The 12,298-nt window shown below is 41.7% G+C and overlaps 1 protein-coding gene across 9 annotated transcripts in view; it reads right to left on the minus strand.

The window, feature by feature from the left end:
- Nucleotides 1-1,126: 1,126 nt before the first annotated feature.
- ALG8 (ALG8 alpha-1,3-glucosyltransferase) overlaps nucleotides 1,127-12,298 on the minus strand; it is a 38,471-nt gene continuing 27,299 nt past the window's right edge. For 2 of the 9 annotated variants that reach the window (XM_054437856.2, XM_054437857.2), the window contains exons 9-13: nucleotides 9,892-10,031; nucleotides 7,255-7,394; nucleotides 4,542-4,639; nucleotides 4,162-4,234; nucleotides 1,127-1,376 (exon numbers count right to left, since the gene is read on the minus strand). In XM_054437856.2, coding sequence (XP_054293831.1) covers nucleotides 1,145-1,376; nucleotides 4,162-4,234; nucleotides 4,542-4,639; nucleotides 7,255-7,394; nucleotides 9,892-10,031 — 683 coding nt within the window. In that variant the 3' untranslated portion in view covers nucleotides 1,127-1,144. Of the gene's footprint in view, nucleotides 1,377-3,048; nucleotides 3,124-4,161; nucleotides 4,235-4,541; nucleotides 4,640-7,254; nucleotides 7,395-9,891; nucleotides 10,032-12,298 lie in introns of those variants that run through there. The other 7 variants (XM_054437858.2, XM_054437860.2, XM_063672107.1 and 4 more) reach the window with 6 other exon arrangements.

Consider the following 12,298-nt stretch of genomic DNA (forward strand, 5'->3'; position numbering starts at 1 on the left):
TTTGAAGTTGTTAGGCCAGCTGGAACACAGGGTGGAGAGAGACTGTGGGGAGGAAAACAGGTTAGAGGAACTACGCTTCCCTCCCCCTTTGGCAAGATCCCCATCTTTGTCTCTGCAATAACAGACCCAAAAGAAGTCTTAGAAAATGGAGTAGACAGAAGAGATGGAATAACTGGATTCTATCTCAGAATGCCATTAACCTTGGAGTCTCTCTGATCTTAGGGGATAATGGGTAAATAAAATGTATGAATTCTGCCTGAGGGCTGAAAAATAAAATATAAATAAAATAAAGTGTGTGCAAGTTCCTACTGTTGACTAGATAAACGTTGGCTGAATTTGAATGTGCGGCAGATATTACACAAACTGGGGTCCTGGATAAAAAGCGTATATGAAGTACTCTTAAGGAAGGGAAAGGATAAGAACCAGACTGCAAAAACTACTTCAGTTCCTGCGCATGATGAAAGGTTTAAGTGGCTGCCTTATAAAAACTGCAGTGCTTGCTGTGAGAATAAATAAGCTGCACGAGATATCCTTAAATCAATGTAAAGTAGCTGTGGTTTGTAGTTTCTGCTGCCTGGCCAAACCAGTACCTTAACTACTCCCCTCGGCTTTGTGAGTATTGTCACTGTATGATTTCAAAGAAAAAAAATCTGGAACAAGGTGTACAGAATGGGGACAGTACACCATCTGCCTGTGTACACGCCAAGAGGAAAATGTAGGAGCTGGTAACGATCCAGAAGTTTTTTTGTGCATACAAAAATAGCATTTCATTTATATTTCCTTAGCACAGGATTCTAATTATGCTTTATATCCTCACAATGGTTAGCATAGGCTACAAATAATTATGCGGTTAATCAGACTCCCCGTTTGGCTTGAGCAAGCACAGCAGTCTGAACGATCTCAGACAATTTTAATAGGGAAAGATGAGTTTTTTTTCAGATGTGTTTCAGTGCTTATGGAGGGCCAGTGGCTTCTCACCATGGTGACAATCCGGTTGCTAGGCTGGGCAAGACCAAGTGTGGAAGAATGGTGCTCTAAACAGTTCTACTGAAACAAATGGCTGATGCCACTGGCAACTTTCTTCAAGTTCTGGTTAATTTCCCATGAAATAATTGCTTGGCACACATCTAAGCAGTTCCTTTATTCATTGTTTCTTTGTCTTGCCAATAGGAGGGTCAATCAATACTGAAACATACAGTTTGAACCAAGCATATGTGATGCCTACTGCACAATACACTGAGGTTAGTAACAAAGGGATGAAGGGGTACTTCACCTTCCAGGAGGTGAAAGGGAACACAAATTCACAGCAGACTTCCAGAGGCCCCAGGCCAAGCAGGTAGAAAGTTTCCATCCAATTAAAAAGAGGTTTTTCTTTTCTGAAGGAAAAAAGAGAGAAAAGTCTGATTTTAGATGAGTCATCATGGTTTAGCAAACATTTCCTAGCTAAAGCTTCCCCCTCTGCACTGTCTTGCTGTCAATTATTACAGCCAAGGCCAGAGTCAAGAGTATATTAAATTTCACATTTAGGGCCAAGTGCAGAGGCTCATGCCAGTAATCCCAGCACTTTGGGAGGCCAAGGCAGGTGGATCACCTGAGGTCAGGAGTTCTAGACGAACCTGGCCAACATGGAGGAACCCCATCTCTACTAAAAATGCAAAAATTAGCCGACCAGGGTGGCACAGGCCTGTAATTCCAGCTACTTGGGAGGCTGAGGCAGGAGAACTGCTTTAACTGGGTTGCAGTGAGTTGATATGGCACCACCGCACTCTAGCCTGGGCGACACAGTGAGACTCCGTCTCAAAAAATAAATAAAAAATAAGTTTCACATTTAGAAAAAATGATAATTATATACATTATATTATCCCAACAATCCAAATTTACTCCATCATCAAACTATGCTGTTATTTAGCTCAAGCTGCTCAGAGAGAATTAGTTCTACATTTGAAAGAGGTAAAGGGGTTGGGTGCTGTAACATTGGAATAAGAACATGAGAAACAATATAGAATTGAAGATTTAAAAAAAATTTTCTTTTTGAGATGGAGCCTTCCTCTGTCACCCAGGCCAGAGTGCAGTGGTGCAATCTCAGCTCAATGCAACCTCCACCTCCTGGGTTCAAGCGATTCTCTTGCCTCAGCCTCCCAAGTAGCTGGGATTACAGACGCCTGCCACCATGCCCAGCTAATTTTTGTATTTTTGGTAGAGACAAGGTTTCACTAGATTTTTAAAATATTTTTTATTTTGGTAAAATATATATAACATGAAATTTGCTATTTGTTTAACCATTTTTAAGTATACAGTTTGATGGTATTAAGTAGATCAATAATGTGCGCCCATCGCCACTATCCACCTTCAAAATATTTTCATGACCCCAAACAGAAACTCTGGAACCATTAACAATAACTCCCCATCCCCCTGTTCCCTCAACCTCTAATCTACTTTCTGTCTCTATAAGTTTGTTTATTCTAGAATTTCGTATCAGTGGAATGATATATTTGTTCTATTGTGTCTGGTTTCATTCACTTAGCATGTCTTCAAGATTCATTCACGTAGCATGTATTGGAACTTCATTCCTTTCTCTGGCTGAATAATCCACTATATGTGTATATCACACTTTATCACGTATTTGTTGATGGACATTGGGTTGTTTCTATCTTTTAGCTAGTATGAATAATGCTACAATGAATACTGATGTACAAGTATCTGTTGAGTCCCTGTTTCCATTCTTTTGGGTATAGGAGTGGAATTGCTGGGTCACATGGCTATAACTGCATTTTAACATAGTTAATTATATAAGTTTTTATGGACACAGTTATGAACCATAAGCAAGCTTTAAAAAATTACAGTTGGCCGGGCATGGTGGCTCACGCCTGTAATGCCAGCACTTTGGGAGGCCAAGGCGGGTGGATCACCTGAGGTCAAGAGTTCGAGACCAGCCTGACCAACGTGGAGAAATCCATCTCTACTAAAAATACAAAATTAGCTGGGCGTGGTGGCGCATGCTTGTAATCCCAGCTGCTAGGGAGGCTGAGGCAGGAGAATTGCTTGAACCTGAGAGGTGGAGGTTTCAGTCAGCTGAGATCATGCCATTGCACTCCAGCCTGGGCAACAAGGGTGAAACTCCGTCTCAAAAAAAAAAAAAAAAAATTATAGTTAACATTACATACAGTTTAGAAGAGAAAACGTTTCCACCTATAATTCTGTAGTAAAAATTTGTACATAGTCGGGTGCGGTGGCTCCACGCCTGTAATCCCAGCACTTTGGGAGGCTGAGGTGGGTGGATCACCTGAGGTTGGGAGTTCAAGACCAGCCTGACCAACATAGAGAAACCCCGTCTCTACTAAAAATACAAAATTAGCCGGGCACAGCAGCTCACGCCTGTACTCCCAGCACTTTGGGAGGCCAAGGTGGGCGGATCACCTGACGTCAGGAGCTCGAGAGAAGCCTGGCCAACAGGGTGAAACCCCATCTCTACTAAAAATATAAAAAATTAGCCAGGTGTGGTGGTGGTGCATGCCTATAATCTCAGCTACTCAGGAGGCTGAGGCTGGAGAATCGCTTGAACCCAGGAGGCGGAAGTTGCAGTGAGTGGAGATCGTGCCACTGCACTCCAGCCTGGGAGACAAGCGCGAGACTCCGTCTCCAAAAAAATTAAAAAAATTAGCTGGGCATGGTGGCGCATGCCTGTAATCCCAGTAACTCGGGAGGCTGAGGCAGGAGAATAGCTTGAACGCGGTAGGCGGAGGGTGTGGTGAGCCGAGATCACGCCATTGCCCCTCCAGCCTGGGCAACAAGAGCAAAACTCCGTCTCAAAAAAACAAACAAAAAAAATTTGTGCACAGTATCTTTTAGTTTTTTCCATATGTATCTGTATTTAATAGTTTTATTCATAAAGCATATTTTACATTCAGTTTTTGAGTTTTCATATAGGATTTTAATTTAAGTAGTCCTCCTCAAATACTCCCCCAAACTAAAGACACAAACTATGTTGTCTCGCCTGAGTGATGGGATTGAGTGATTTCTCCCTCTATTTACCAATTTTTTTTGTAATGTTGTCATATTACTGTTATAACTTAAAAATCAAATTTAAAAAGCTTATTTGACCATTTAGGTGTAAACATTTCACAAGAGTAAGTATAATTTTAAACTTTTTTTTTTGATTACCTGAATAAAGTCTTCAGTGACGAAATACTATATATGGTGAATAATAACATGAGTAAGATTTTAATGGGAAGTTCTGTTAAAAGAATAGAAAAAAAAAGATAATTTAGCTGATGACAGAAAGACTTATGATGCTGAAAGTAATATAAGCACACTGACACAGCTATATAGTACTAATAATACTTTTTAAGTTTAATTTTACATTTTTGCGACATCTAGAGATGCTGAGAATTACAGGAAACTGGAGGTTTTATTTAAGAGGATGAATGATCTCTCTCCTTCCAAGAGATTTTAGGGTTGTTTAAATTAGATGTATTAATCTCTAGGCCTCAATGAAAAGGGTGTGATAGTCAAATATACCGTTCTCAGAAGAAGCTGTTTACCTGGTGCAGTGAAGAGCAGAGGAAAGAGGGAATAATGTCCTGTTGTGGTCAGAATCAGAAAAATTGAAGCGTCTCCTGCTTTTCCCACAGACAAAAGGCTAAAAATAAAAATAATTTCTTAAAACAACAACTGATATTACACTTGCAAATAGCTTAAATAAACTGCATCTCTTATTACATTAGAACTGGCTGAGGCATAAAAGAACATGCTGATTTTGCCACAAGTTCAATTTAGTTGAGAATATTAATTTTTTAGTAGGAAACTTTAAGCAATCAATAGCATATATCAAACTGAATCAGGGGTATCATAAAAGAATCTTGTTTCTGGCCGGGCACAGTGGCTCATGCCTTTAATCCCAGCACTTTGGGAGGCCAAGGTGGGAGGATCACCTGAGGTCAGGAGTTCAAGACCAGCCTGGCCAACATGGTGAAACCCTGTCTCTGCTAAAAATACAAAAATTAGCCGGGCATGGTGGCGGGTGCTTGTAATCCCAGCTACTCAGGAGGCTGAGGCAGGAGAATCGCTTGAACCTGGGAGGCAGAGGTTGCAGTGAGCCGAGATCACGCCACTGCATCCAGCCTGGGCAACAGAGCGAGACTCTGTCTCAAAAAACAAAAAAAAAAAGAATCTTGCTTCCCTGAGTAATCGCACCTTCTCCAAAGACAGGAATGTTGTGGGAATGGGAGCTGCCTAGTGGTGGCAGTCAGGGAAACAGGACTTGGAGTTTCATTTCCAACCTTATAGCTCATCTCTTAGACAATGCCCTTCACCTGCTGGTGTTTGGTGTGAATTTAGACTAAAGACATTAAAAGTTTTTGCTTTACTTTTTAATTTGGAAACTCCAAGCTGCTAAATGAACCCAGACAAGCCATATACTGGCCTGACAAATTTGCTTAATATATGTTCAGAGCTTAAAAGATTTCTCAAGATTTAAGAAAAATATCAAGAAAAAGGCTATTATTACCACTTATCTATCTATTGGGTTTCAACTATGCCTAAATTGGACACTTACATTTAAAATGGTTTTTTTAGCATGGCATAGTGAAAAGATCATAGATTCAACATCATAAGATTCAGGTCCTAACTCTAATTCTTGCGACCTGTATGACTTTGGACGAGTCACAAACATTTTCAGCCCTAGATTCTTCAGATGTTAAGACAGGGAATAAGCCTGTTTTGTTGGCTCACATCTGCAATCCCAGCACTTTGGGAGGCTGAGGTAGGAAGACGGCTTGTGCCCAGTAGTTTGAGACCAGCCTAGGCAACATGGCAAGACCCTGTCTCTACCAAAAAGGAAAAAAAAAAAGAAAGGAAAAAAAAGGGAATAATACCCATTTATTTTAACTATCTTTTTTTTTTCTTTTCTTTTTTTGAGACAGGGTCTCATTCTATTGCCCCAGGCTGGAGTGCAGTGGCGCCATCTTGGCTCACTGCAACCTTCACCTCCCAGGTTCAAAGGATCTTCATGCCTCAGCCTCTCAAGTAGCTGGGATTAGAGGCATGCACCACCATGCCTGGCTAATTTTTGTATTTTTAGTAGAGATGGGGTTTTGCTATGTTGGCCAGGCTGATCTCAAACTCCTGGCATCAAGTGAACCACTGCTTCAGCCTCCAAAAGTACTGGGATTGCAGATGTGAGCCACCATGCCTGGCCAATTATCTTAAAGATTATTGTGAGGTTCAAAAGAAAGAATGCAAAACAAAAACAGTTCTGGAAAATCTGAAATGTAGTACAGTATCAGGTATTATTCCAGAATAGACTAAATCTTTACTTTGACTAACAACACTTAACAAGGAACCATGGGACCTTATTTTTAGACGGGATGATGCCAAAGCCCAAGTTTTTTCTTTTTTTCATTTTTGAGACAGAGTCTCGCTCGGTCACCCAGAATGGAATGCAGTGGCGCGATCTTGGCTCACTGCAACCTCCTCCTCCCGGGTTCAAGCAATTCTTCTGCCTCAGCCTCCCGAGTAGCTGGGACTACAGGCATGTGCCACTATGCCCGGCTAATTTTTTGTATTTTTAGTAGAGATGGGGTTTCACCACGTTAGCCAGGATGGTGTCGATCTCCTGACCTCGTGATCTGCCCGCCTCAGCCTCCCTAAGCGCTGGGAGCCTAAGCCACCTCCCTAAGGCATGGTGGCTCATGCCTATAATCCCAGCACTTTGGGAGGCCAAGGCAGGCAGATCACTTGAGGTTAGGAGTTCAAGAACAGCCTGACCAACATAGTGAAACCCCATCTCTACTAAAAATACAAAAAAAATTAGCTGGGCGTGGTGGTACATACCTGTATTCCAGGTACTCTGGAGGCTGAGGCAGGAGAATCGCTTGACCCTGGGAGGCATAGGTTGCGGTGAGCTGAAATTGCTGGGATTACAGGCGTGAGCTACCGCGCCCGGCCAGCCCAGGTTTTTTCTATAACATACTGCCCCTCAATGATCAGATCTAAAAGCCAGCTTTCATGGTACTTAATCACTAAGTGCTTCTTTCCAAAAACGCAGAAACAGAAATAGTACATGCATTTTTGCATACCTTCATGGGTCCAAGAATCCCAAGTTAAGCATCCCTGTCCTGTCCTAGTGGACATCTGTTCCTATACATCTTTGTTTTTGCCTATCCTGGTGAACATGACAAGAAGGGACAGAGCAAATAGAAAATAGGATCATTGTGAAATATGCCGAAATGCTCACTGGCTGAGCTATCTGCTTACCTCATTGGGAGAATTGCTAGAAGTATGGCTTTTTCATGAACATGCCACCCAAACATAAAGGAGCTCAAGGCACAAAGAGTTAGACATCGGAGAAAGCCTCTGGGCCCTTGGGGTTTAAACCAAAGACAGAAAATAGAGGGCTAGAAACAATAGGCAAAGATAAACTTCAGTATCATTTGAAATAGACTTTACAGAAACAGAGTTCAGGTGAATACAATTTGCATCATCTCTGAAAGACAGCCGATCTTAGACAATTCTTCATGAAACCGAATCATTCATCACTTTGTGCACAGTCTAACAAAAGTTAACATAAAAGCGAAAACTCAGAAAAAATTGGCATTTGATGTGTATATATATATATTTTTATATGTAAATAAATAAATATATTTTATATGTAAATATATACATATATATATTATTTTTGTCTTTTTTGAGACGGAGTCTCACTCTGTTGCCCAGGCTGGAGTGCAGTGGTGCGATCTCGGCTCACTGCAACCTCCACCTCCCAGGTTCAAGCGATTTTCCTGCCTCAGCCTCCCAAGTAGCTGGGATTACAGGTGCCTGCCACCACGCCCAGCTAATTTTTGTATTTTTAATAAAGACGGGGTTTCACCATGTTGGCCAGGCTGGTCTCGAAATCCTGACCTCGTGATCTGCCCGCCTTGGCCTCCCAAAGTGCTGGGATTACAGGTTTGAGCCACCGCGTCGAGCCTTGATATATATATTTAACTCATTAAAATTAATTCTACTGGCTGGGCATGGTGGCTTATGCCTATAATCCCAGCACTTTGGGAGGCCAAGGCAGGCAGATCACTTGAGGTTAGGAGTTCAAGAACAGCCTGACCAACATAGTGAAACCCCATCTCTACTAAAAATACAAAAAAAATTAGCTGGGCGTGGTGGTACACACCTGTATTCCAGGTACTCTGGAGGCTGAGGGAGGAGAATCGCTTGACCATGGGAGGCATAGGTTGCGGTGAGCTGAAATTGCGCTACCGCACTCCAGCCTAGGTGACAGAACAAGACTCTGTCTCAAAAAAAAAAAAAAAAAAAAAAAAATTGGCCGGGCGCAGTGACTCACGCCTGTAATCCCAGAACTTTGAGAGGCTGATGCGAGTTGATCACGAGGTCAGGAGTTTAAGACCAGCCTGGCCAAGATGGTGAAACCCCGTCTCTACTAAAAACTACAAAAAAGGCCGGGTGTGGTGGCTCAGGCCTATAATCCCAGCACTTTGGGAGGCCGAGGTGGGCGGGTCACGAGGTCAGGAGATCAAGACCATCCTGGCCAACATGGTGAAACCCTGTCTCTACTAAAATACAAAAAAAATTAGCCGGGCGTGGTGGTGCATGCCTGTAGTTCCAGCTACTCAGGAGGCTGAAGCAGGGGGATCGCTTGAACCCAGGAGGTGGGGGTTGCAGTGAGCTGAGATCGTACCACTACACTCCAGCCTGGCAACAGAGCAAGACTCCGTTTCAAAAAACAAAAACAAAAACAAAAACAAAAAAACTGCAAAACAATTAGCCGGGTGTGGTGGCAGGCGCCTGTAATCCCAGCTACTTGGGAGGCTGAGGCAGGAGAATCGCCACTGCACTCCAGCCTGGACGACGGAGTGAGACTGTCTCAAAAAAAAAAAAAAATTAATTATACTATCAAAATTAATAATTAAGTTCTGGGATGTACAGTCTAACAACTTATTACATCTTCATAATTAGTTTACTAATAGTTCATTTATTAATGAACCTAATAGGTCAAACTACAGAAGTCCATAGATGCTTTTGAGCCGATAAATTAGATTTACCACATTAATAAATACCTAGTTTTATTGGCTGGAAGGCCATAGAAACTATATGTACCGCATAAGGCTGAAATTTTAGGAAAAACGTTTTACCTCAATTAAAATATGTGAACAAACAGCCCAACAGAGCTTAATTATCTACATACCTGTACTGTCATGTAATTAAGTGGAATCAGGTGGTTGCTAGCAGGTTTGAAACATTCAGAAACCAAAATTAAAGATGAGTGTAATTATCAATAGGATTGAGTTGTTTATATTGAATTCTACTAAAATTATACCATGAAATTGAGGTCACTGCAATCACTAATGAAATTTTAGAAAATAAAGTTTCTAAAGTACTTAGAATGAGGCCTCTAAGAGCATCTTACTCATATTAGGCTCATCTTAGGCTCAAAAAGCCTTTGTCGACTCTCTCAATTCATTATCACCATCAAGACAAAACATCCACGCCGTCCAGATACACTTGGAATTTTGATGATTTAGCTAAGGATGAGAAAAACAAACCAAATCTGGATGTCCCTGCCACAAACATTTCCTTCTTTCTCCGCAGCATGATCCATGCCTCTTCCTCTCTGGGCTTTTCTTTTTCCCTTCCCCCAGGGTGAACAGATGGTCTAACAGCCACTGGCAAGAATCTCTCACAAAGGCTTTACTGGTAATCCTTCCTTATGGTATTCAAAGTTACTCTAAGAATTGCTAGGAAATGCTTCAATCTGCAGAAGGATTACAGGCATGAAATTTATCCTACAGTTGGAAGAGCTTGAAAGTTGAAATTTAATCAGCCAGACAAAAGAAAAGCAGAGAAAACTCAAGAAATGAGCACCATCTGTTGAGTTCTTACCAATATGGCAATCAGTGTGCAGATGAGGGTTGCCAAGGGAGTCACTGAGGGAAGGACTGTGTGTTGGAACTGCTGAACCAAACCACTTGTCATTGAGGCCTTGGGAATATTATTGGGATCAAGAAATTTCAATTTCAAACCTATTAAACAGACATTTTGTTTTGTTTTATTTTTATATTTATCAGCGAGATACCATATATTAACAATCAATTCCTTCAGGAATAAAAAGTAAGCTACTAAATCTTATTGCTGCTTAAAGGCTAAGATTTCATGAATTTAATCCTATACTATTCTACCCAAAATGCCTCTGGTCTTAAGATTATAATATATAAAGCAGCTCTTTGCATTGGAACAGGGAATTTGTGCAGCTTATAGGAAACTTGCTGGCAGGCAGCACAAATGGTAATCTGCTCTCACCTCTGAAAGCAAGCTTCTAGAACAGTCTGAGCATGTCATGAAGGAACTTTGAATCCTTCATCTCCTATAGGAGAAACCCTGTATTCCTAAATATAGTATCCAGTGTCTTCCATGATCTCGTCGCCGCTTCCCACCTGTTCAATCTCATCTCTACTTTGTTAAATGTGGCTTGGCCACAATGAAATAACTGTGGGTCTTCAATATACCACTCTCAACACCTGTGTCCCTCTGCTCAGGCAACTCCCTTTGCCAAATTAACTTCTAATTCAATCACCTGAGAAAATCAATAAGCAGAACTGATTTTCTTGTGAGCTCACTTTTTTTTTTTGAGATGGAGTCTTACTCTGTCGCCCAGAGACAGAGGCTGGAATGCAGTGGCGTGATCTCGGCTTACTGCAGCCTCTGCCTCCCAGGTTCCAGGTTCCAGTGATTCTCCTGCCTCAGCCTCCCCATTAACTGGGATTACAGGCATGCGCCACCATGCCTGGCTAATTTTTGTATTTTTAGTAGACACGGGGTGTCACCATGTTGGCCAGGCTGGTCTTGAACTCCTGACTTTAGGTGATCCGCCCATCTCAGCCTCCCAAAGTGCTAGGATTACAGGCCTGAGCCAACGTGCCCAGCTGAGTGAGCTCACTCTAACAGTGTTCACCACAAGGCACTGCACTTGTTTATGTGCTCATTTCCTCTACTATACTGTATTCCTTGAAGGCAGGAATGATGATGAGTTCATTTCTATCCCCAGTACATAGGAGCTCAATAAATACTTGGTTATTAAATAAATCAATTCAGAGAATGACAATACAAGCCCCAACAAGCTCTGGCTAATAGGACAGTCAGGGACAGTCTGAGCACCTATAGGGCCTGTCAAATGCCAGTGAAAATCAATACAATGTGAGAAAGATGTACCAAAATATTTTCTACTTACTAACCTCTTCCCCTTTCCCCTTTGGCCTGCTGATTCTCTCTTACAGCTAATAACTATCTCCCTAAAACAAAGTTGTCCAACTCTGACACTGACTTTCCATGTAAAACATCTTCAAAGAGACAAACATACAAGTGAGGGTACAGTACAGCTTCCTGACTCAGACAAGGCAACTGGCCCTTGTACCTCATACTATGCTGGCTGTTTAAAGCTTTTTTTGAAATATGAATGTTAGGAATTACTCTGTAAGAATGCCATGTACCTCAAGGCTAGATTCACAGTGAGCAACACGGTGACACAATGTATAAGTCATCACACAGGCAGTGTATGATTTCCTCCAAGTACTTCTCAAAAACAGTAACAGTGGCAACCATGCATGGAGCGTCTACCATGTGCCCAGGGCTCTGCACTTACTACTTTTAGCCCCCTGAGGTACAGAGATGGAGTAACCTGCCCAAAGTCACACAACTAATAGGTGGTAAAACTGAACTCAGGTTTGTCTGGCTCCAAAGTCTCTGCTACTGATAACCTAGTACTTTTTAAATTTTGCTTCTGTTCCTCACAACACACTGTATAGGTACAGGTAAAGTACTAGTATGCCTTTTGTATAGTGAGGAAAGTTAGACGAAAGGAAGCAAATGACTTGTCAATGCCACACATTACAATAGCAATTTACGCAGGTGAGCCTCCAAACCAAGTCATCAGACTCTAGATCTGGAGTCCACAGACTATAGCCCAACAGCCAAATGTAGCCTGTGCCCAGTTTTTGCACAGCACTGAAGTATGAATGGTTTTTACTTTTATAAGGTTTTAAACAAATGTGCATACACAAATACAGACACAGACACACATACACACACACACTGTGTGTGGCCTGCATAGCTTAAAATTATCTGGCCAGTTACAGAAAAAGTTTGCTGACCACCCTCTTGATCATGCCATTTTCCCACCAAGCTAGATTGTATTCACAAATGAGAGACTGTGTTATCTGGAGTGAGTTATTTTTAGTAGAACCATCTCAAAGCATAACTTATTTTTCATTACGACCCAATTTTAAAAACCATA

The sequence above is a fragment of the Pongo pygmaeus genome, chromosome 9, assembly GCF_028885625.2.
Source record: "Pongo pygmaeus isolate AG05252 chromosome 9, NHGRI_mPonPyg2-v2.0_pri, whole genome shotgun sequence".
Classification (NCBI taxonomy): Eukaryota; Metazoa; Chordata; class Mammalia; order Primates; family Hominidae; genus Pongo; species Pongo pygmaeus.